The sequence below is a fragment of the Tenrec ecaudatus genome, chromosome 4 (genome assembly GCF_050624435.1).
Source record: "Tenrec ecaudatus isolate mTenEca1 chromosome 4, mTenEca1.hap1, whole genome shotgun sequence".
Classification (NCBI taxonomy): Eukaryota; Metazoa; Chordata; class Mammalia; order Afrosoricida; family Tenrecidae; genus Tenrec; species Tenrec ecaudatus.
The window spans coordinates 3,808,828-3,831,879 of NC_134533.1; the positions used below are offsets into that span (position 1 = coordinate 3,808,828).

Here is a 23,052-nt window from a genome sequence, read left to right on the forward strand (position 1 = left end):
CTAACCAGCAGCAGCGCAGTTCAAACAGGTCCCCATCACCCACTGCCTGGCCCCTGTTTCAACTGCAGCCTGCCTCCCTGGCTCAGGTCTCAGTCCTGCCACTAGGATGCTAGGACTGTCACTTTTTTGTTGTTGTCTTCATTCGGATTAGAGTAGAAACCAACTCTGGCCCTGCCAGCAGCTCTGATGCTTCCAGCCCATTGGGAAAGGATGGCGGCAAGCGGGCAGCAGGGCTGGGCCAGAGTGGAGCTTCCGCTCCCTCCCAGGGCCGCCCAGCCTGGATCTGCTCAAGAACAAGAGAAAGGGAGTGGGGGCGAGTGAAGGCTTGGGAGGCGGTGCCTGCTGAGCTCCGGGGAGCGGGAGAACCGGATGGGGAGCTGGGTGGCAGGAGGCATGAGGCTGGGTGACCTTGGGCAAGTTCCCGCCAAGAGCGTTTCAAAGGCAGGGATGTCTTGCCTGGACCTTCCTGCAAGAACTCATGCTGTGTAGCTGGCTCCCCCCCCTCCCCCTCAGCAGGGAATTACTCACCACTCAGAATGAGCCCCTTAGAGGCAAGGTTGGTGAGATTTTGGACCAGTCCCTAGAGAAGGACGTCAGGCTTGGTAAAGTGCGGGGGGAGGGGGGGGCAGCAAGAAAGAGGAAGGCCCTTGACAAGATGGATGGACACTGTGGAGGCAACCATGGGCTCAGGCAGAGGGACGCTGGTGAAGAGGGTGCAGGACTGGGCAGCCTTTCCTTCTGTTGGGCATGGGGTCACTGTGGGTGGGGACACACTCAGTGTCTGTCAATGAGATTCAGGCAGGACAAGGCCAGGGCTGAACCTGGAGAACGGTAGTGAGGTCTACGGACACGTGGCATCAGCTGCTCTTACCATGAAGATCTCACACAGACAAATGCCCACAGACCAAAGCCCATGGCAGTGACCAGGGCAGGTGTACCTGCTCAGGGGGCTTGGGGTTTCTGCCGTGAACTGTACAAATTTGGAAAGGGCAGTATAGCTGGGAGGGGAGAGGAGGTATTTGCTGACTGTGACTGCAGGACAGGTGTCATTTGATCCCAGCGCAGCCCGTAGGTGACTGGGGCGAGTGGCAGGGGCTTCTCTAACCTGTGTTCCTCGGTTTCTGCTCAGTAGCGGTGCCGCTCCAGGAAGGAAGCAGGAGTCATGGCTTTGTAACTGGGCGTGTGCTTGGCCACGGGAGATGGGAATGTAGTAACCAGGCTCCGCCTAAACTAGGAGGGAGGGCCTTGTCGCCTCACCGCCACTTCCCCCGTCTACCCCAGTTCCCCCCCTCCCCCCGCCCCGTGAGAAGTCGGGAGCTGTTATACGGGAGGGAGTGGGCAGCGCAGCGCCAGGCACCCCAGTTCTTTCTCTAGGCAGCCCTGGCGCCTTCAACAGCCCCTCTGAAGGGGGGTAGGGTGAGAAATTGCTTGCTCCTGGAAAGGAAGCCCCGCCCAGCAGACTCTGATTGGTCCAGACCTCTCCAATAGGCCCCTCCCAGATGGCAGCTGAGGAGCCAATCAGAGAGGCCAAGCCCTTGTCCAGAGCAGCCCAGGTTCCCAGGCAGGCGTGGCCCTCAGGGACTGCCACCTCCACCTTACCTGGTGGCAGCACAGCAGAAGCAAGGCCTGGAGGTCTGCTGGCACAACGCCAAGAAATCCCCATGGCGCCATGCGCTGCTCACTCACGGGGTCGCCATGATTTGGAAGCGATTACTGATAGTGGGTTTGGGTCTGTTCTGGTTTTCAGGGCTACATTACGTGTGGGTTCTGGACACACACACACCGTCTGAATGGCTGTCCTGAGGAGCGTCCAGCTGGCCTCACCAGGGGTTTGAGGTCAGAAAATGAGTCCCAAGGTTCATTCAAGGCGTTGGTTTTCACAGCTGGCAGTGGGGCCCCAGTCTCACAGGGTGTCTAGGGGGATAGCAAGGGATCCTGTGTTTCACACTTGGGGTGATGCATGTAGCTACTGGGGTGGCGGCCACAGCTTCAGCTCTCAGGGAGCTGAAGTGCCCAGGAGAACAAAGACTGGCTCATCCCCCATATCTTCGTCATCCTGGGTCTGCTACTACAAACTATGTATCATCACACCCAACCTGGGGTGGGGAAGGGAGCTCATGTCCCACCTCCCCATCAGATATTCTTCTGCCACCAGCCCTGAGGTTCCCTCTGGCCGATTTTCTTGAGCAGGTTGCCAAGCCTTTCCTCCTGGTCTCAGTCTGGAAACTCCGCTGGTGCCTTCCCATCACAAGCAACCCTGCAGGTATTTGAAGCACTAGCAGTGTAGCCTCCAGCATCACAGACACGTGTAAGGCACCACAGGACAAGTGGACAGATCAGAAATCAAAATAAAACTCAAAGCTGTGATTCAATGTTGACTCATAGCGCCTCTGCAGGGCAGGGTAGAGCTGCCCCTGTGGGTTTCCGAGACTGGAACTCTTTGTGGGAGCAGAAAGGCTCATCGTTCTCCCATAGAGCAGCTGGTGGCTGCAAACTGCTGGCCTTGTGATTAAAATCCCAACCTACAGCCCACTGTGCCCCCCAGGACTCCTGAATATCTCTGCAAAGATGTCGACAGACAGACAGACCGACAGTGGGTGCTGATGGGTCAAGATGATGATTCCTAGTGGACACAGGCACCCAGTACTGTCCCACACCTGCAACCCCCACGATCACCTCTTTCAGGGCCTCTCCTCCCCTTGGGTCCTCCTCGGCACTCCAGGGACTGAGCAGGGGAAGATGGTCTCGTCACAGGGCTTCCACAAGGAGTCCACAGCTGTACCGGGCCCGAAGACCGCTTCCTTCCAAAAGTGACAATTACAAGAGCAGCTTGCCCTTAAGGCAGGAGCAGAGCTCCTGGCACTCCACAAGGTGTTTTCTGTCAGTGTTCAACGCAACCAACAATTTGCGGGGGTGACTAAGAGCCGCAGCCGTGCTGGGAGTGACCAGCGGGATGACAGGAGTTTTGTCCCTGGAGGGGAAGAAAGCAGCCCAGCAATCCACTGCCTTCTCTTTGCCTCTGCATCCTGGGCTTCTAAGGATTGGGATACTCTTTGCTGCCCAGTGTTTGAGACCCACTGGTATAGCTTCTGGGGGACTGGCAACAACGGACATGATTCATACAACCTCCATAGGCCTTTCATGACCCACGGGACATATACAGCCCACCTATATTTCCTGCTTCTGGGTCTTAGTGGGACGCTGCCAGTCCACTTCCTGCACATGCTGCCATCTGGTGGGGCTTTATGGAACTGCATGGCTCCAAAGAAAGTGTGTGTGTGGGAGGGGGGAAACACCTCATCTCACTAGACCCAGCACCAGAGGTCCCTTGGGACATATGTATCCCACTAACCCATTGCCATTGAGTTTACTCCAACTGCTAATGACCCTGAAAGACAAAATATGACAGGACTGTTCTGAACAGTTTACAAGTCTGTTAATCTTTACAAGAGCTGACAGCTTCATCCGGCTCCTTCAGAGGAACTAATGGATTTGAACCGCCGACCCTGCAGTTTGCAGCCCTTGCGTAACCCACCGAACCACCAGAACTCTTTGTGTCCCCATGATGGCATCAATATCCACATTCCCTCGAAAAAGGGCGTTCCCCCCATTTTATTCAAAAAGTCTTCTATCCTGAGAACACATGGTTTCAGAAAGGGAAGAAATTTCACAGAAAACAATTCAGTCTTGAAAGGGTCGAGGGAGTGCCCAGCTCGTGAGCATACGGAAAGCTTGCTGCTGGCCGGTGCCCAGGTTTGAGGCTGCAGGGCTGGCTGTGCCCCGCACTCCAGCCAAACCAAACACGCCGTATTGGTCCCGACTCACAGCGACCCTGTAGGACAAGGAACGACGGCCCCTGGGGGTTTCCAAGACTGCGACTCTTTGCCAGAGTAAAAAGTCCTCTGTTCTCCTGTGGAGCAGCTGGAGCAGCCACCACATGACCCACCACGCCACTGAGGCAAGTGGGGAGCACTGGACTACCCAGCCCAAAGCCCTCCCAGGGTGACATGTCAGATAAACCTGTGTCTGTCTGCAAAGATCACAGCCAAGACACATAGACACGCAGAACCATAAGGTGGATACACACACGGGGCAGGAGGGCGGGGTTCACAAAGTTCACCAATAACTTTCATTCCATTTACCCACCAACCTTTGAGGCACCCACATCTGTGGCCAGCACGTCAGTTCAGACTTCCATGAGCCCAGCGTGTCGCTGTGCACGTGTGTGCACCCACAGGTGTGTGCCAGGAAGGTAGATAGCCAGGCCTTTCTTCAGAGATACTGTCTGTATCAAAACCTCCGCCTTCCAGCCAGCGGCTTGGACCCACCCAGGGGCAGCCTGGTTCTGGTTCCCCTGAGGCCCCTTATGGTATGCATCCCCCCGATGGCACAGGGGCCTGTCCTGAGTCTGAGAGCCTGGCTGCGGTTCACCCAGCACCTGGGTCTCCCACTGCTCCGCTCCCTAGAGCCCATTCACGTCTTTGGGTTTAAAAAGGAAACGTTAATTCTAGCAAACGTTCCCGCTGCATCTCCTCCGGTGGCTCCAGTGCTCGGTTTGGCTCCGCAGCCTGCGTGCTGTCTGATGTCAGACCCTGGTGGGTCACCCGGGGCCCCCACCCCCCTCACCCCCCAGGGGTGGGAGGGAGGGCAGTGCTGTGCGTGTGGAGGGGGTGGCCCCAAGCCCATTGTTCTAGATGGCAGGGAGAATCGCCCCCTGGCAGGGGCTGAGGTGTGTCTCTAGGTTGACACCAGGCTCACGGTGGAGGGCTGCTGGTTGCGTGGTCCTGAATGTCAACCATGGGGACCCCCAGGTGACAGAGGTTTCTGGGATGCCAGCACCAGGCCTTTCTTCAGCAGAACCAAGATGGCCCCTGACTCCTCGGCTCCGGGCAGTAATGACACCGAAGTCCCCAGCCAAACTCACTGCCAGCGAGTCAGTGCTGACGCACAGCGCCCCTGTGGGTTTTTCGAGCCTGTGACTGCTGATAGGAGTAAAAAGTGCCGTCTTTCTCCTGCGGAGCTGCGGCCTGCATGCTACTGACCACACCAATCGCAGCCCAATAAGCAACACTGCACCACCAGGGCTCCTTTTAATAGCGCCCTCCAAGGTGATGTCAGCGACCCTGTCCCCCGGTCACAAGGGGGCCTGAAATCCAGACCAGACTGGACTGGGGCCCTGAGGGGGAGGGGGGACGAGGGGAGGGTTCTTAGCGCTTCTCATTTTGAGACTCGCGAGCAGCCTCGCCCACCCTAGTCTTTTGATCTTCCGTTGCTTACCGTCCTGCAGGCCGGCAAGGCAAAAGAGGGCCCAATCTCTCGATGGGTGTCCAGTCCCGGACGGGAGAGCCACAGGAAAGTGGCCTCTCAAAACACCAAAACGCCCTGCCATCGAGGCAATCCTAAATTTTAGAGACCATATAAGGTAGGCTTAGAACTGCGCTTGTGTGTTTCTGAGGCTGTAACTCTTTTACAAAAGTAGAAAACCTCATCTTTCTCCAGTGGAGCAGTTGGTGGTTTCGAACTGCTGACGTTGCAGTTAGCAGCTCAGCAAGGAAAGCATTAGGCGCCCCGAGCTCCTCCGAGGCAGTTGTTATCAGCCCTGCCCTGCAGGGCTGGGAAAGAGAGGTTGTAAGGAGTTAAGCTGGTTGATGCCCACATGGGATTCAAACCCAGGGTGCCAGGGAGGGAGGGAGAGAAGGCCAGGAGGGTGGGGAGCCTGAGGTGGCAGCCCAATGGGTAACCACTGTGTCACCGGGGCGCAGAAGGCAGCCTACTTTCCCAAGTGCCAGAGGCGGACCCTGGACTCAGACTCCACCCAGATGGGGTTTTGGTACATAGATGGCTCCCTCGGAGTCTCCATGCTCACGTTCTCATTCCTCAGACGTGCTGCTCTCCTTGTCCCACCCCGTCCCCACTCTGCCTCGAAAGTACAGACTCACCTCTGGCGAGAGGACTTCTCTGGGCCCCTGGGGTGCACACACCACCCCCATTGACTACTGAATGCTAGAGCTTTTCACAGAGCCAACAAAGAGGTCAAGAGAGACCCTTTGTCTAGAGTCAGTGGTGCCCTAGATTTTAACTTCCATCCCTCCTAAACTGTAGGAGAATGGATTTCTGTTTGCTAAAGCCCCCACATCACCCCCGTTACAGCCACACGGAATAATGAAGACACACCTCTGACTGGTAGTTGAACACATAAATTACTTGTCCAACCAAGTCACACTTCTTTTAACAACCCTTTAAGGGGCCCTGGAGACACCAAGCTTAAGTATCCGGTTGTCACTTTGAGCCCATCCAGCAATTTCATGAGAGAAAGAGCTGGTAACTCACCCCCAATAAAGACTGGAGCCTGGAGGCCCTAGGGGTGCAGTTCTGGGCTGTCACAGGGCAACGACTCAATGCATCAGACACCAGCAATTGTGTTTCTGCAGCTGGGAAATGGGTTACAACAGTTCTGATGCAGAAGTGAGGTGACCAGGATGACTGAAGTCCCAGAGTGAGCGGTCCATAACGCTGTGGCTCTCGTGACCATTGTCCCCACTCCTGCTATGACTTCCTGCTCCTCTGGGGGCAGAGACAAACAGGACCTTGGCCTCCAGGAACGTCCCCATCATTACTGTCCAACCAGACTTAGAACACTGCTGGCCACGCCTCATCCAGTCTTCCTGTGGCCCGGAATCAGAGGCTAAGGCAGCGACACTACCTGGCCACCGTCGTGAGGTCCCTTTCATGTATTTCAGAGTTTTGTGGCTGTTGTTGTTGTTTTGAGATGTTGTCAGGTTGCTTCTGACACACCACAACCCTGCCTACGACAGAACAAAATGCCGCCTGGGTCTGCACTGTCCTCACAGCCCTTGCGATGCTGGGAGTCCATGGTGATAGTCCCCATGTGTGAGGCCAGGTAGACTCGAGAAACAAATTCAGGGACACTGACATGTGTCTGGGAAAGAGCTTTATATGCAAGGGCCATTGAATACTGAGAAAACATCCCAGCCCAGTCCAGATCAAGTCCATAAGTCTGATATTAGCCCATATGTCCAGTACCAGTTGGTAAATTCCTCTTTAGGCTCATGCAACACATGCAATGATGCTGAATGCAGGAAGATCACAGGGCAGTGGGTGGAAATTCTTGTGTCTCCAGTGGCGGTGGAAGCATCTCAGCACTGGTGAGGGTCTCCACGTGGCTCCTCCAGCTCCCAGGTTCTGGCTGCCATCAGCATAGCTCCGTGTGACTTGTCAGCAGGAATGTCTCCCAGGGAGTGATTGTGTGTCCCGGAGCTATGGATCGCCTTAGTGCCTCCAAATGAGGTCATCAAACTGTGACCTAATTGACAGGCTACACTCCACCCCTTCACTCTTCATGGTCTCAAATTGACAACAGATGATGTAACTTCCACACGCCATGTCAGTCCACCTCACTGAGTCTTCCCTCTACCCCTGACCCTCCAGGGCCACTCCCTCCGGATACCCTGTCTGAAGGACTTGAGACAGAGGCTCACCCTCCTTGCTTCTCGGGGCCATTTGGCGGCACTCCTTCTAAGACAGATTTGTCCCCTCCTCTGGCAGTCCGTGGGTGTCTCATATTCCTCACTGTCATGTTCTTCTCCGGTCTTCCCTATTCGTTCCCAACTTTCTCCTGCATGTGAGGCCATTGTAAAGGCCGTGGCGTGGGGCGGGCACCCCCTGTCTTCACGGCGGCGTCTTTGCTCCTTCACACTCTGAAGAGACCTCTTAACGCAGGTTTGCCCAGGGCGGTGGCAGGTCCTTTGATGGTTTGACTACGCCTGCAGCGGGCCTTGGTTGTGCATCAAATAAAGGGACATTCTTGACAACTTCGGTCTTTTCTCCGTTCGGTTCATTGGGATGCTACTCATTGGTCCGGTTGTGAGGATTTTGGTGTTCTTTGTCTTGAGAAGGCAGTGACTTGTTTTTTTTTTTAATCTTTGTCAGCAAATGCTGCGAGTCCTCTTCCCTTTCGGCAAGCAGGGCCGTGCCATCTGCAGCACTAGCGTTGTTAACGGGCCTCTCTCGCTGCACTCCGGATGCCGTGTTCGCCTTGGCCCAGTCCAGCTTCTTGGCTGAATCGACAGGCGGCAAAGACACAGCCTCTCCTGATTTTAAACCACGCGGTATCCCCCTTGTTCTGTTTCGGTGACTGCCTTTGGGTCTATGGTCAGGTCCCAAATGGCAAAGTTAACTGCTGTGGAATTCCCATTCTTCTGAAGGCTGTCAATCATTGATCACACCTCACGAATGGATCTGACAGTCAATAAAACACAGGCCAACATCTCTCCGTCACTCCCACCTTTCAGCCAAGACCCGGCTGCCAGCAGCGATGGCATCCCTCACCCTCTGCTGCTTCAGACTTGAATTCCTGGCCATTGGAGGGACGGCAGCTCTGGTTTTAGAGCCTCGCCTCCCTGCCCACCACCCCCAAGCAGGATTGCGCTGGGGACATGAATGATGGCGGTCCGTCGTGCCTGCATTCTGTGGTACGGGTGACACCGTTGGAAACGCAAGGGGGCCAGTGCACCCTGTCCTCCGGGGCCCGTGGGTCAGATTTGAATTGAAGGCACATGGCCATTTATCCCTTAGCCCTCATAGACTCGCCCGAGCCAACCTGTTCAGGATCCTCGTAGCGAATGCTCCACGTGCATCCTAAAACTTGTCCCCAGTGGACACCCCTCCGCGGAGCCTCAAACCAATTCTCCTTTCTCTCCCATATACTTCCCATCTCCCAACACTCCGGCGTGGCCCCTGCTTACTGTCTATGTTTAAAAGGATGTCGCGCTTTGGGGGGAAGCTGAGGGAAAACCCTACGTGGGCCCCTTCTAGAGCTTGAAGTGTCTACAACCCTTCAACATGGCGGAGGGGAGAGGCAGCCTGACCGCTGACCTGGAAATGTCCCTTCTTTGGCAGTTAGACCCCCGTCCAGGGCTAAACCTCAGGTGGGGTTGCTTTGGTCAGGAAGCATGGTGTCATCTAAAGTCTCTGTAAGCCTGCGGACTTCTGCTAAGGGTGCCTGCTCTCCGACAGACAGCAAGGAGTGGAGAGACCTCTGCATGTTGCCCGGAGGTTCTCACTGGGGGGTACACTGCCCCACAGGGACCTTCGGGGACTAAGGTGGAGCCAGTCGCCCTGGACACTCGGCACCCCTTGAGTGGCAGAGCAGAACTGGGCTCCACAGTGTTTCCAATGGCTGGTTGTTTCGGGAGGGGAGAGGTGGGGAGAGCACCAGACCTTTCTTACGACACACCTCCATCCGGACTCACACATCACGATTTATCCCTACTTTTGACATTGTAAAAACTGTCCCTGTGCGTTTCCAAGTTTCCAAGGCGACAGATCTCTGCAGGAGCAGAAAGCCTCGTCTTTCTTCCTTGGCGCGGCTGGTGGTCTCAGACTTTCTTCCTCGGCGTGGCTGACCTCTGGGCTAGCAGCTTAGCCCTGATGGCGCATGCAGTGGGTTACAAGTCAGGCTGCTAATGGCAAAGTCAGCAGTTCAAAACCTCCAGCCGCCCCATGGGAGAAAGACGAGGCTTTCTGCTCCCGGAAAGCCTTATAGTATCACAAACCCACAGGGGCAGTTCTACCCTGTCCTATGAGTCAGGAGCCCCTGGCAGTGAGTTTGAGAACTTTAACCGTCACTGTCGTCTATAAATTGACACTGCTGGCTCTTGTAGGTCTGTTTTCCAGGAGTCCGGGTGACACAGTGGGTCACTCGTTGGGCTGCTAACTGCAAGGTCAGCAGTTCAAACCCACCAACTGCTCCTTCAGTGCAAGATGAGGCTCATCGACTCGGAAACCCACAAGGGCAGTTCTACCCTGCCCCGGAGGGTCACTCTGAGTCAGAATCAACTCGATGGCAGGAAGGATGTTTATTTTACTTTAGATCCAACTGTGTCTGCATGGACTTCTGGGTGGTGTTGCCATGGATGATAATCTCAGGATGTTGTCCCAGGTTGTTGGTTCTCTGTTGAAGGAACTCCCTTCAATATTTCTTTTAAAATCGGTCTGCTTTGTATAATGTCCATCTACTTCTTTTATAAGCCTTCAGCTTTCCCTTTTCTACCCGAGACGCAGGTGTGAGGTTCCAAGGTACACACCTGCTCAGGTGTCCTCCGCTGTGCTCAAGGAGGGGGCTTCAGATGAGAAAGCCCAGGAGAAGACCCCCTCAAGGACCAACAGTAGCCTCCAGACCCCAGAGCTTCCCTGGACCTGGTGCTGGGGAGGGATAGATTCAGAAGTGAGATTTCACTGAAACCTCATCAGGGCTGTGTGAAGTCAGTGTACCCAGTGGCCTGTGTCACAGATAAGGAAACTGAGGCATTGGGGAGCCTGCTTTGTGCCCAGGGTCATTGGGCAAGCAGGCGATTTCCACTCTCTCAGCCTGCCTAAACACCTCCCTCTGACCCTAGAAGCCACCAGTGAGGGGACAGTGCCCTGTGGAGTGGGACGTGGGGATGGAGAGCAAGGTATTCCCCAGGGGGCCTTGACCCCACCGCCCCCTCCTCCCAAGCCACCCCCTTTGAGTGGTTTTCTCAGAGCCTCATGTGTGTCTTGGAGAAAATGTCCTCATCTTCCTCCCTTCTCCAGAAACATGATGACCAGGGACCCAGAGCCTCGAGCCTCCCCAGGGTGGCTGCCCAGGCTCCTCCCAGGCTGCCCAGTCCCTGCCTAGCCACTCGCTGCCTGAATGCAGCCCCTGGCAGTGCATTCTCCCGCTGGCCCTCACAGTGGCCAGAGGGAGATGGAAATGAAATTTCTAGGTTTGGGCAGTTTTATGTGGTTTCTTTCTTCTTTGATCTTTGGATCTGATTCTTATAAATGATCACACTCAGAGGGAAGTAAGCCTTTAAAGACACGCTTCCTGGGCTCGGGGCTGTTCCTGGAGATGGAGGCTAGCCCCAGGGGTACTGGGGGAGGTGTTGCATGGGAAGGATACAGAGCCCACTCACTGCCAGGAGTTAATTCCAGCTCATAGCAACCCTCCATAGGAAGTCTTCTCACAGCAATCCAGCCTCACCTCTCTCCCTCGGAGCAGCTGGTGGGTTTGAACCTGCCACCTTGGGGTTAGCAGCCCCCCAGCACTTACCCAAAGGTGCAACCAGGGCTCTAAAGAGTCTAAAGGTCGTCTTAGGAGGTGATGAGGGTCTCAGAGTCCGGTTCTCCATGGGGGAGACCCAGATTTGGTTCCAGGCCCATCCAGCTATCCGAGGGGAGCTTGTGTGTTTCTATGATATGGGAAAGGTTTCAATGGACCTTCCAGACTATGGTGGACTAGGAACAAAGGCCTGGTAATCTGCTTCTGAACATCCACCTTTGAAAAGCCTCTGGATCACCGCCGTCTGATCAACAGTGAACCTTGAACCACAGGCAGGACTGGATAGCATTTCGCCCTGACAGACATAGGGTTACATGAGAATCAGCACACAGGGTCATGTGGTCCTCCCTCTTCTGCCCAGGGAGGCCAGGCGTAAAGGTCATACATCCAGTCATGGCCAACGGCTAACGGTCTGTAAAGTAAACCCTGAGTCCAGGTGCCCACAGCCCCTGGGATGTGGGGTGGAGACAAGACAGCCTTCTGGGCTGTGTCTGCACCCCACTGCTGCCAGGGCCCCAGCGAGAACACAGCTTTCAGTCACACCACGGGGTCTCGCTCTCACGGCCATCCAGTCCCTCCTGACTCCTGGCACCCGGGAGGACAGGGCAGCACGGCCCCTGTGGGTGCTCGAGACTGTAACTCTCGACGGGAGGAGAAAGCCTCCCCTTTCCCTATGGAGTGGCTGGTGGTTTCCTTTCGGTTCGCGGCCAGTGCGTACCCACTTTGCCACAAGGTCCAGGGACATGGACTGACCCATTCAGTGACTGGGGTCCGGCCCATCCTGACTCCCAGAGACCCTGTAAGCTGCCCTCTTCGGGTTTCTGAAGCTGTTGTCTTTACGAAATCAGACTGGCTGGTGGGTTGGAACCACTGACACGCCAATCAGCCATCTCACGCTTAACCCCCTGCGCCACCAGGGCTCCCTGAGCAGTAGTCGTGTCTGTTTCTTGGCTGTTGTGAGCACCCAGGGCGCAGGCACCAAGGTATCTGTCACCCTCAAGGGACTTAGTAGTGGACTTTGTTTGAGGCAGCGACACCAGAAGGAGGGGGTGGAGAACCTGCCCCCCCCCCCCCAACACTCTCCAGGTTTCCTGGATGCCCGGCTTGCAAGGGACAGCCAATGCTGGAGTCCGCTCACCTGCCATTGGTGGGAATGAGTCACGTGGTCCCAGCTGGTGCTGGGGACGCTGGGAAATGGAGTCCTGTGCTGGAGCGCAGCTCCCCTGGAGCTGCTGGTTGGCTGAGCGGCTGGCTGCCTCGCTCCGGGCACCCTGGGCGTGAAAGGAGCCTGAGCACGCTGACCCCTCTGTGTGCCCTCTGGGAGTCCCTCGTGACGCAGAGGTGCTTTCTGCGGTGTGAGCAAAGCAGGCCGTCTCCGACTCTGGGATAGCGCAGGGATCACGTGGCCGGAGTTTAAGTGAGGCTGGGTTCCTGAAGCCACTTTGGACTTGGAAGGAGGAGCTTGTGCGAGAGACTGGCTTTGGCGGGAAATGAAACACTCAACCAGGCGCCCTTTTGGTTTGGGGTCCTTGGTTCTCCCCCTGTCCAGCTCTGAGTTGTCTGTTCCATCCAGTTCCACCGTTCATTCGACCCCATGTTCAGAAGGCTGCATCTGGACCTGCCAAGCGGGGGAGCGGGGCAGGGGGCTTCCCTGTAGTCCTTGTGGGCAGGTGATGTCCAACCTCGCGGCAGAACACGTCCCATCCTCAGGAGCGTCCTGATGTCTGAGCCATTCATCGGGTCACGGGGAACTTCATTAAGAACAAGAATCAAGTTTGCTGGGATTCTTTTCATGAACAAACAGCTCTCATCAGGACAACAGACGGAAACGCCTCCTGGCCCTGCGCTGTCCAAGTCCGTGGTCGTAGCCGCTGTGTGTCCGTCCATCTCCTTGAGGGCCTTCCTTGTTCTCGCTGCCCCTCCACTGTTCCAAGCACGATGTCCTTCTCCAAGGACTGGTCTCTCCCGACAACGTGTCCAAAGTATCTCACACAAAATCTCGCCACCCTTCCCTCTGAGAAGCGCTCTGGCCATACTTCTTCCAAGATAGACCAGTTTGTCCTCTCCGCTGTCCGTGGTCCTTGCAGTCATCTCCAGCACCACAGTTCACATGCATCGATTGTTCTTATTCAATGTCCATGGGACAATGCCAATCAACATTATTACCCTCCCGCCCCTGTCTGCGTGGGCGGGCTCGGGAAGTCAAGTTAGAACACTGCTCTACCTGGTGTCCACCTGGGAGGCACTTGTCACAGTCCAGACTCAGGGGACCTGTCTCCGCTGCAGAGTGTGGTCAGCGTCCCTATCCTCTGCCTGGGGGAGGGGGGGGATCTACCTCTGCTTTGAGCACAGGCCCTACCCCATCCTGGGACCAGCCTGGCCCTCCAGGTGCACAAACACACCTGGAGGAAGCCAGACCCTGGGACAAGGTCTCCTGGTCCCTGAGCTCTTCCCCTGGAGGGCTGCCTCCGCGCAGGGGGTCTAACGGCTTCCTTTCTCTCTCCGTAGAAACCCGTGCGGACCGCAGCAAGAAGCTCTTCAGGCACTACACGGTGGGCTCCTACGACAGCTTTGATGCAGCCAGGTAAGGCGTGCTCCTTCCTCTGCGGCCCGCCGGGCTGAGGCGCGTCCTTCGGGGCTGGGCTGCAGGGGCTGTTCTCAAGGAGGCGCTCAGAGGCCCTGATTCCAGTGCCATCTGGGTGTGCACCGAGACCCAGAGCCCGGGCTAGGATGCTGGGAGATGTTTCCGGAGACTCGAACTCAGAGGTGGTCTCCATGCAGCCCTGGGGTTCGGCAGCAGCCCACCCCACTCTACAGGTGCCCCCAGAGGTAGCCCATCTGTCGTTCTGGGAGGTGCAAAGTGTAGCCTGGGCAGGGAGGTGCAGAAAAGTGAGAGGTGACAAGAGGTGGCCCCAAGGAGGTGCCATCGATGTGGCGTGTCCCTGGTCACAGGGAATATTAGGTGTGGTAAGAGGTGGGCTGCTAACAGCAAAGGCATCAGATCAAACCCACCAGCTGCTTCTCAGAACAAAGAGGAGGCTGTCTGCTTCTGTAGAGATAGTAGTCTCGGGGGGGGGTCTCTGGGGCAGTATTACACCATGCGGCAGGGGCGCCATGAGTCAGAATCACGTGGGTGGCAGTGGGCTTCATTTAGGATTTGGGTAGTGAGTCCCAGGACACTGGGAGCATGCGGTCCAGCGTTTGCCCCTCCTGCATCTTCATGTTCATCCTCATCCTTCTGTCCCTTTGCCAGAGTCTTTGCGAGCAAGGGCTCGTCCCAGGGGCCGGGACGCCCAGCCTGAAGCTCTGTGTCCAGCTCCTGCCCCAAGGGCAGCATGTTGGGTTTGAGAGCACTGTGAGGGGGCGGGAGAGTTGCCAGGGGCTGGTGGCAGCCTGCTCACAGGCAGGGGCCCACCACCAGTGGGGCAGAGAGAGGCCACATGTCCCCCTTGGCAGGTGCATGTGTGTGCCAGCTCTGTTTGTACCTGCTCTGTGGCTGCCTCTCTTGCTGACAGGTAGTCAGAGGGACTGATGGGGACAGAGAAGACCATGAGGCCACCTGGTGGCTGTCAGAGTAGAACTGTGCTTTTCAGGATTTTCAGTGATGGAGGGAAAGCAGTTAAGCACCCCACTTCTAACTGAACGTGTACTCGTTGAGTCTACCTAGAAGCACTGCGGAAGAGGTGCCTGGCAGTGTGATCCCTGAAAGTCACAGTTTTGAAAACCCGATGAAGCCGTTCTACTCGGCTACTGGTGGGTCCACGTGGCAATAGCACTCTGAGGACTCTGAGCAGGGTAGACCCCACCAGGAAGCGAGGCTGGGTCTCGGCTGTTGGATGGCGGTGGGAACTGTCACAGCTGCTTGGTGGTACCCCTGGAGGTAATGAGCTCCCCATCTTTGGAGGGTATCAAGCAGAGCTGGATATTTTGTTACTGGAGGGTCAAGCTAGCCTGCCTCCAGGACCCCTGCTCAGTCTTCTCCTGGGTCTCAGCGGTCTGTGCCTGGCTCAGAAGCCACTGTGATGAGGGACATCCAGCCCACACCGGTCAGCTGGTCACTTCTGATCAAAGGGACATTGGTTCTCACTGGGACCATAAGTCGGGAGGCCTTGTTGTTGGGTGCCGTCGAGTCGATTCCAACTCACATCGGCCTCGAGTGACAGAGGAGAACTGACCTCCCCGGAGGGTGCCAGGCGGTCATCTTTATGGGCACAGACCACCAAGTCTTCCTCTTGTAGGGCTGCTGATGGGTCCCAACTGCCAGCCTTCAATAGCAGCCAAAGCACAGCCATTGCACCACCAGGGCTCCGTGTACGGGACACAGGAGATGCGGGGTGGGCACAGGGATCAAGCACGGATCCAGGGACCCATTCCCATGGGACTTCGCCGATGGCTGAAGACCATTCGAAGACAGTTATCAACACCGAGGGGTGAGAAAGCTATGTCCACGCCTCTCAGAGCAGACCCTCGCCTCATCCACATGGGGTATCCAGGAGAGTCGAGCAGGAGGGGCCAAAGCTCTCAGGATCTCTCTCACTCTGGCTGAACAGCCCCCTTCTACCATCTACCCATCCATCCAACCCTCACCCCAACACATACATCCACTGCTGGTCACCCAGGTGTCACCCTGTGAAACTATGCACGTTGCGGTGATGCCGAATGCTACCCCACCACCCCAGGAGGCTCATCCATGGCAGACATGTGCCAACAGAGCTTCCAGTCGATGCCAGACTAAGAAAGGACCTAGACATCCCCTTCTCATTATACAAGGCCTGCAAAACCTTCTGAATAGCAGCGGGCTACTGTCAGATATCCCGCTGGATGACGAGCCCCTCTGGCAGGAAAGCTCTCAACGTGTGACCGACCGGGGAAGAGCTCCCTCGGAGCAGAGGCGGCCTTCACGACGCGCGTGCAGCGTGCTTCCAGGGTCTCCCCTTGCTGCCGAGGCGTGGCACAAAAGGAGAGGCGGCGCCACGCGTCCGTTGACAGGTGGAATGTGGATTGTATAAAGTATGAATCTAGGGAAATTGGAAGGCACCAGAAATGGAATGGAATGCATGAGGATCAATGTCCTGGACTTTGGTGAGCTGGCGTGGACTTGAACTGGCTGTTTTGCCTTGGCCAACCCTGAAAGAGGTACACACAGCCTGCTCTTTCATCTCACAGACTTTGGATGTATTGTGCACAGAGACCAGTCCCTGAAGACGGCGTCATGCTTGGGAACGCAGAGGGCTGACAAGAAAGGAGGAAGATCATCAACGGGATGGATTGACACCATGGCTGCAACAATGGGTTCAAACAGCACAGTGCCTGTGAGGGTGATGCGGGACCGGGCGGTGTTCAGTCTGTTGCACGTACTCAACAGGAGTGGGAATCAACTCAACGGCACCTAACAACAGCAACGCGCACGCACACACACCCCCTTATCCATTACTCACTCGTGAGTCCACGGAGACACCCATCGACCAAACACATTCATCCATTTACCGATCCATCCACTCATTCATTCATCCACCCTTGTATCCATACATCCAACTAACCCAACTCGTGGGGTGTATCCATCTACTCCACTAACCACACATTCAACTTCTCACCTGCCCGTGTGTACACACATGTACACACACTCAACCAACCCATTCATGCCTCTCTCTACCCATCCATCAATCCACTTGCATGTATACATCTACCCATTCATCCACTTATTTGTGCCTGCATCCATCCACCTACTTATCAGTCCATCCACTGCTTCCATCTCTCTAACCTTCATCCATTCACCCACTAATTCAGCTCCAAACCCTCTATCCAGAAAAATCTCTCACCATCCACTCAATCATGCATTCATACAACCAACCATCCATCCATCTACACCCACTCTTGCATCTATGCAACAGACCACTCATCCAGACTCCCTCCGCCCCCATCCATATCCCAGCCCATTTGGTTGCCAGTTCATCAACTCACTCACCTCTCCATCCATCCATTCATCTACCCCATTCACCTATCCTTTTATTTAGCAACATTTATTAAACCCTGATGACTCTATGGCTTGGGGAATACAGAACAAACAAGACAAACACCGTCTTACAGCTGATATACATTACAGAATAATTAGGGTGATGATCAGTAGTGTTTATAGATAAACCAGATCTTTTGCATTGTGGTCAGTTCTGTGGAGCTAATTAACAGCACCACCATGGAACTCCTTGGTTATGCAATGGTTGAGTTGGTGTGGTAACTTGCCTGGGCTGAGATTCTCAGTGGCTTGGCAGTTACGGAATAATACTGTCGTCCCCCATAATGTGACCCATGATGGGATCAGTTATTCGGTGGGCATCTGCTCTGATACAGTGTTTGGGATTTGTTTTTGCTTTGTTTTCTGTAAGTGGCAGCTTCATCTCTATTCGAGCCATGTCCCGTAGCACTCATCCTTTTTAAAGCATACAATTTGTGCCTTTGAGTATCTCCACAAGGTTTTCAATCCAATACCGCTCTCTGAGCCCCGACAGTGCCATCATTTAGCATATGGCTGCTGACCAAAAAGTTGCCAATTCAAACCCATGTAGAAGCGCCAAGGGAGAAGAGTCCCGGGCACCTTCTTCCATCGTGGGAATAGTCCAGGGCAGTGGTTCTCAACCTTCCTAACGCCGTGACCCTTTCACACAGTTCCTCGTGTTGCCATGACCCCCACCCTTAAAATCATTTCATTCCTACTTCATAACTGTAATTTTGCTACTGTTATGAATCAGGCGACCCCTGTGAAAGGGTCTTTGGACCCCCAAAGGGGTCGCAACCCACAGGTTGAGAACTGCTGATCTAGGGAGTCCTGGGGGGGGGGGGCAGCCCCGCACTGTCTGCAAGTGGAAGATCTCCACGAAGACCCTTACCAACAGGAATTCCAAAATACTTTCATCATCCCCAAAAGAAGCCCCATGCCCGTTAAGTCACCCCTCCCTTTCCCCGCACCCCACGCTCTGGGCAGCCACCAATCCACTCAGGCTGTACTCATGTTTCCTCTAAACGTAATCTTCTATTTCGAGTCAGTGAAATCACGTGTTCCGTGCTGTCTCCTCTCACTGGGAATCATGTTTTCCTGTTCACCCGTGTTGTAGCATGTATTGGGAATCCATCTCTTTTTGTTCACCGGCCCCCTTTGAGGACTGCGGGCAGTGCCTTGCTTGAAGCCTCTGACTGCGACTCACAAGGCCAGTAGTTCAAGACTACCGGATGCTCGCTGGGGGAGGGAGAGAGGGGTCCGTCTGTTTTCAGTAAGATGTGTAGCCTTGAAGCCCTGCATGGCAGCCCGACTGTGTCCTACAGGGTCCATGGAAATCGGAAGGGATGCCATGCACAGCAGGGACTGTTTGGGGAAGAGGGTTGGGGGTGCGCCGGAAGCTGTGTGCTGTGCCACCGCTGTGTCTGCCAGCGTGTTTCAGTGGACCCTCTGGTGGGTATTTTTAGCCGCGGGCCTTCTTCATGATCAGAGGGTATGCGTAGGAGAGTGTGTGAGTGTAATTAAAAGTGTGTTTGGGGGTTTGTTGTGGAGTTTTTCATTTTTCTCTAAAGGAAGCTGGAATCTGGGGCGGCACAGGAATCCCAGCCCCGCATCCTGGGAAAGGAAGGGCCACACGCCGCCGCCGTCTGCACGATGGAGTGGGCATCCGTCTTTGCCTGGTTTGTGTCCTGGCAGCTGCGTCGGCTGGTGTGGACAAGATATCTGTGCTCTTCTGGCTAATGGGCCTAGCCTTATTCCGCTCAGATGACCGGGGGCTGTGGGCTCGCTGGGTCCTGGAATGGGCTGTCCTCCAGCTACAGTGCTTCCCCAGTCAGCCTGATGAGGAGCCAGGGGCCAGGCACCAGGTTGTCTTGAGTTAAATGGCAGGGAGGGGACCTCCTCCCACCAATGGGTTCCTGCAATCGCCCTGCTCCTGGGTGCCTCTGACCAGCCCACTAGCCTGAGAACCAACTGCTGCCCCTTCTCACTAATTTGTGCGTCTTGGTTAATCCTGCAAAGTCCTCCCTGCCTCCCAGGAGCTGTGCGACACGCCCATGTCTTCAGCGAACCCATGCCGTGACCTGAACATCCTCTGGGCGCCAAGCAGGATGCCTCTTCCCTGTGTTAATAACCAGCTTCTGCTGTCTCTGAGAGCCAGTGGAGCCCCTGGGCAACATCTCCATGGTGATAGTAAACAGGAAGCTGGCAGGGAAGTGCTTGCTTCAGTTACTTCTGACCATTCCCGCCCTGACACAGAATGCTGATGCTTTCTGCTTCTCCTTGTTTAAGGAGTGTACGGCCCAGAACAGCAAACGCCGTAGCTGCCCTTCGCCGAGTCCTGCAAACACCTTTTGGAAAAGGTCAGCCGGCTGAGTGGGCCTGGAGCCACTCTGCACCAGGAGAATCCCCTTGTCGCTTTGTGGGTTTCCTTCTGTGAGCGTAGATGTTCACACGCAGAGATGGGGACCAGGCTGTAGCCCCCACGGGCTGTCAGGAGGAGGAAGACGTTTGTGTTTCTTCCAGTCCAGTGTCTTACTGGATGTGTGGGCCTGGCTGGGTCTTCCAGGGAGGTAATGAACCCTGAGCAATAACTGACATTGTACTGAATGTTGACAAGGGCCAGCTCGCAACTGCCCTACGTGGGGCACAGAGCACGGATTGCGGTGGCCACAGCCGGAATGAGGAAACAGAGCTCTTGTGGGTCAGGTTAGGTGTCCACTTGGCTGGGGTGTGGGTGTCAGTCATTTGGCGATATTGTGTGATCACCTTGCATTGTGTGATGGCGTCTGGTCAGGCAATTAGATGAAAAGGAAGTTCCCAAGAGGGAGGTCGTCTGCAAGCAAGGTAGAGAGTGTATCCGACTGGTTGCCTAGAGAAACAAAACCGGTCACATTCATCTATCCACAAGGAAGATCTTTTTATCCAGAAGTAATCCGACATCACGAAGTCATCCCAGCCCAGTCCAACTCAAGCCCATGCGTCTGACAGTAGCCGGGGCCCTCTCCAGACCCTCTGGGCTGCAGGCTGATGACAAGGGGAGGATGCAGAATGAGCACAGGCCGGTGGGTGCAGTCTTGTGGATCCAAAGTTGGTGGAAACATGGCGGGGTTGGTGGAACCTGACAGCTCTCAGAGTCAGACTGCCCACCTGGGGCTGCCCCTGGAGGCAGACCCAATGTTCCAGGACGCCTCAGTGAGGAGGAAGACAAAGTGGCAGAGAGAGGGGGAAGTTCCCCATTTCTCCCTTGCAAAAAGGCCACACTCCCCAGAAGGCATCATCAGGCTGAGGCCTGATTGACAGGTAAGATTCTAGCCCTGCCTTCCATATAAATTCAAGTTGTCATAAAAACCTAACCACTACTAATAGATGATAGATGGATGGATGGATAGATAGATAGATAGATAGATAGATAGATAGATAGATAGATAGATAGATGAATGATAGCTAAGAAGACAGATGGAGATAAATAGGGCAAAACTTGCCCTCTCTCAAATCCTGCATCTGCTTTGACTCATGATCCTTTAGCCCCCGGTTCTTGGAATGTTAGCCAGCAGTCTCCCATCTGACCTATTGATTTCAGACTCATCAGACCTTCAACTCCATGAATTAGAGGAAGCCTCTAGCCTGCCTCCTCCTGGCCCACAGATGTGACAGTTGCCAGCCTCCACAAACACTTGAGTCATGTTCTTGAATTCAGTATCTCAATCCTTATCTATTTTATCTGTCTATCTATCCATCCATCCATCCATTCATCCATCCTTCACTGGTTTTGTTCCTGTAGTGAGCTGAGCCTACCTGCAGTGGTTCCAGAGGAGCACAGCCATGAAGGTGTACTTTCTGAATGGGTTCTCGAATCTGGCTCGTCTTAAAGGCTGTTCTTAAAGTCATCGGAGTTACTCTGCCTCCAGTAGTGGGGAGGGCACTTCCAGTCCATGGTATGAGGTGGCAATCAACACGTGCAAAGTATCACTGCCTTTGGTTCACATATTTGGGAGAGACCAGGTTGTGGGGGCTGACACATTGGATACTTTTCTACAGTTTTGTCAGAAGGGGAAGTGTCCGGAAGCCAGGTGGTGGTACTACTTTTCCAGGCAGGAAACTGGGGATGTTCAACCCTGAACTTCCACTGAATCATTCCTGCTAACACAACCAGCCTTCTTACTCACATCTGCAGAGGCTACTCCACCGATGGTTATTGAGCCTCCTCACCAGTAACTATCCTCTCCAACCCCATCTGACCACTGTGGGTCAGAATCAACTCTGTGGCATGAAAACACCCCCATCCATTGAGGTGAATCTTACTTCACCTGAAGAGTTTTTGTCTGAGATGATGCCTGGAACATTGCCTGGGGGAAAATACCTTCCAAGACATTGCTGCATGTCCCCAGGACCCACTCCGACCAGTCACTTTTGCTTTCAGACCTTCAAGTCCCAAGAGAACCCCAAGAGACAAAACACAACGTGGCCAGGAGCATGCGTGTGACACTCCCAAAGAATTGCTTGATTTTCAAGTACATATGAACAGAAGCCGTGTGTTTGTGTGTAGCTGCTAAGGGTGCAGGGGACATGAAGTTGGATCCATTTGAGTTTACTGATATGGGCCCACTGAGCACAGATTCTTCGTGCCACGTTTCAACTGGAGAGGTTAGGAGAGGATCTCGTGGTTGATTTGGTTGGTTAGCTGAAGCATATATTATGTGATGGCCTACAGTAAGTCAAAGTGAAGTATAAGACTTTCCTTAGAATGCTGGAGAAGAAGGTATCCAGAGGCATAGGAAATTGGCAGGTTAGAGTGGATTTATCCAGACAGATGTGTAGACCTACACATGGTGTATACAGAGGCCACATCCTTTATCTCAACAGTGAGGAGCAGATTTGTGAAGAAGCCCAGGATCCTCAAAGATTTGTAGGTGGGAACTTCCCTGATTGTGAATTAACACAACCAATTGCGATGGGTTAGTTACCCCCCCCCCTCCCCAAATAGGGGCAAGGTCCAAGATTCAGCATTTATTCAGCTCAAATAAGATTGGAGTGGCTACTGCAGTAGACAGCAGAACCAAAGGGGTAACCAGAATGTCATATGGATTTAAGGTGTGGGCTGCTGACTCATAGTATCTTCAGCAATTTATGTGATAGCTATGAAAGAGATACTTAATAGTTTCTATGTCAAATGAACAGCAGTCTGACTCAAATCACCATAATAGAGAGTTGTCACCCCCACCCCTCATTAGTTCCTAGACTTGAGCCCCTTTACTCAAGCCCACATCACTGATTGAAGGAGGTCCCAGTGAGGAGGGACCTCACTTCACTTCCAAAAAGCTATGTGGTTACTCTCTCTCCCAGCCTTCCCCTACCTCCCCCCCTCCACTAATCCCAAAGGATGCAAGGCCTTTTTACAAGCATGGCTGTTCACTGGAGCAAAGGAAAGAATCAGACTTTTCCAGATGACTAGACACCAGCTCAGGAGTGACACTAATCCCAGGGACCAAACCTATTGCTGGGGTTCACCATTCCGAGGGAAGACAGTGATCTGGAACTCAGGTTATGGTTATAATCTTAGCTTCAGTTCATCTCACAGCGGGTCCCCGAACACTTCCTGTAATGTTTCCCCAGTGCCGGCATGCATCCTTGGAACAGACATGCTGAGCAACTGGCAGAACCCCACACACTGGGTCCCAGACAAGTGCAATAAGGGCTACCGTCATATTAAATGCCATGCCGAATCCACTAGAACAGCTTCTACCCAGGAACATAGTAATCCTACTCCTGGAGGGATTGCAGGGATGAGTGGCACCTTCCAGGACTTGTAGGATGCAGGGGTGGTGATTTCTACCACATCCCCATTTAACAATGTGCCCTGTGCAAAACAAGCAAACGAAAAATCAGGTCTTAGAGAATAGCAATGGTTTAATCATAAATGCAGTCAGGTGGTGACTGCAATTACAGCTGCTGTTCC

General features: G+C 54.4%; 1 protein-coding gene across 8 annotated transcripts in view; it reads left to right on the plus strand.

Annotated features, from left to right (window-relative positions):
* SHANK2 (SH3 and multiple ankyrin repeat domains 2) overlaps positions 1–23,052 on the plus strand; it is a 395,141-nt gene that overhangs the window by 197,947 nt on the left and 174,142 nt on the right. For all 8 annotated transcript variants that reach the window (XM_075547967.1, XM_075547968.1, XM_075547969.1 and 5 more), the window contains one exon: positions 13,613–13,688. In XM_075547967.1, coding sequence (XP_075404082.1) covers positions 13,613–13,688 — 76 coding nt within the window. The remainder of the gene's footprint in view (positions 1–13,612; positions 13,689–23,052) is intronic.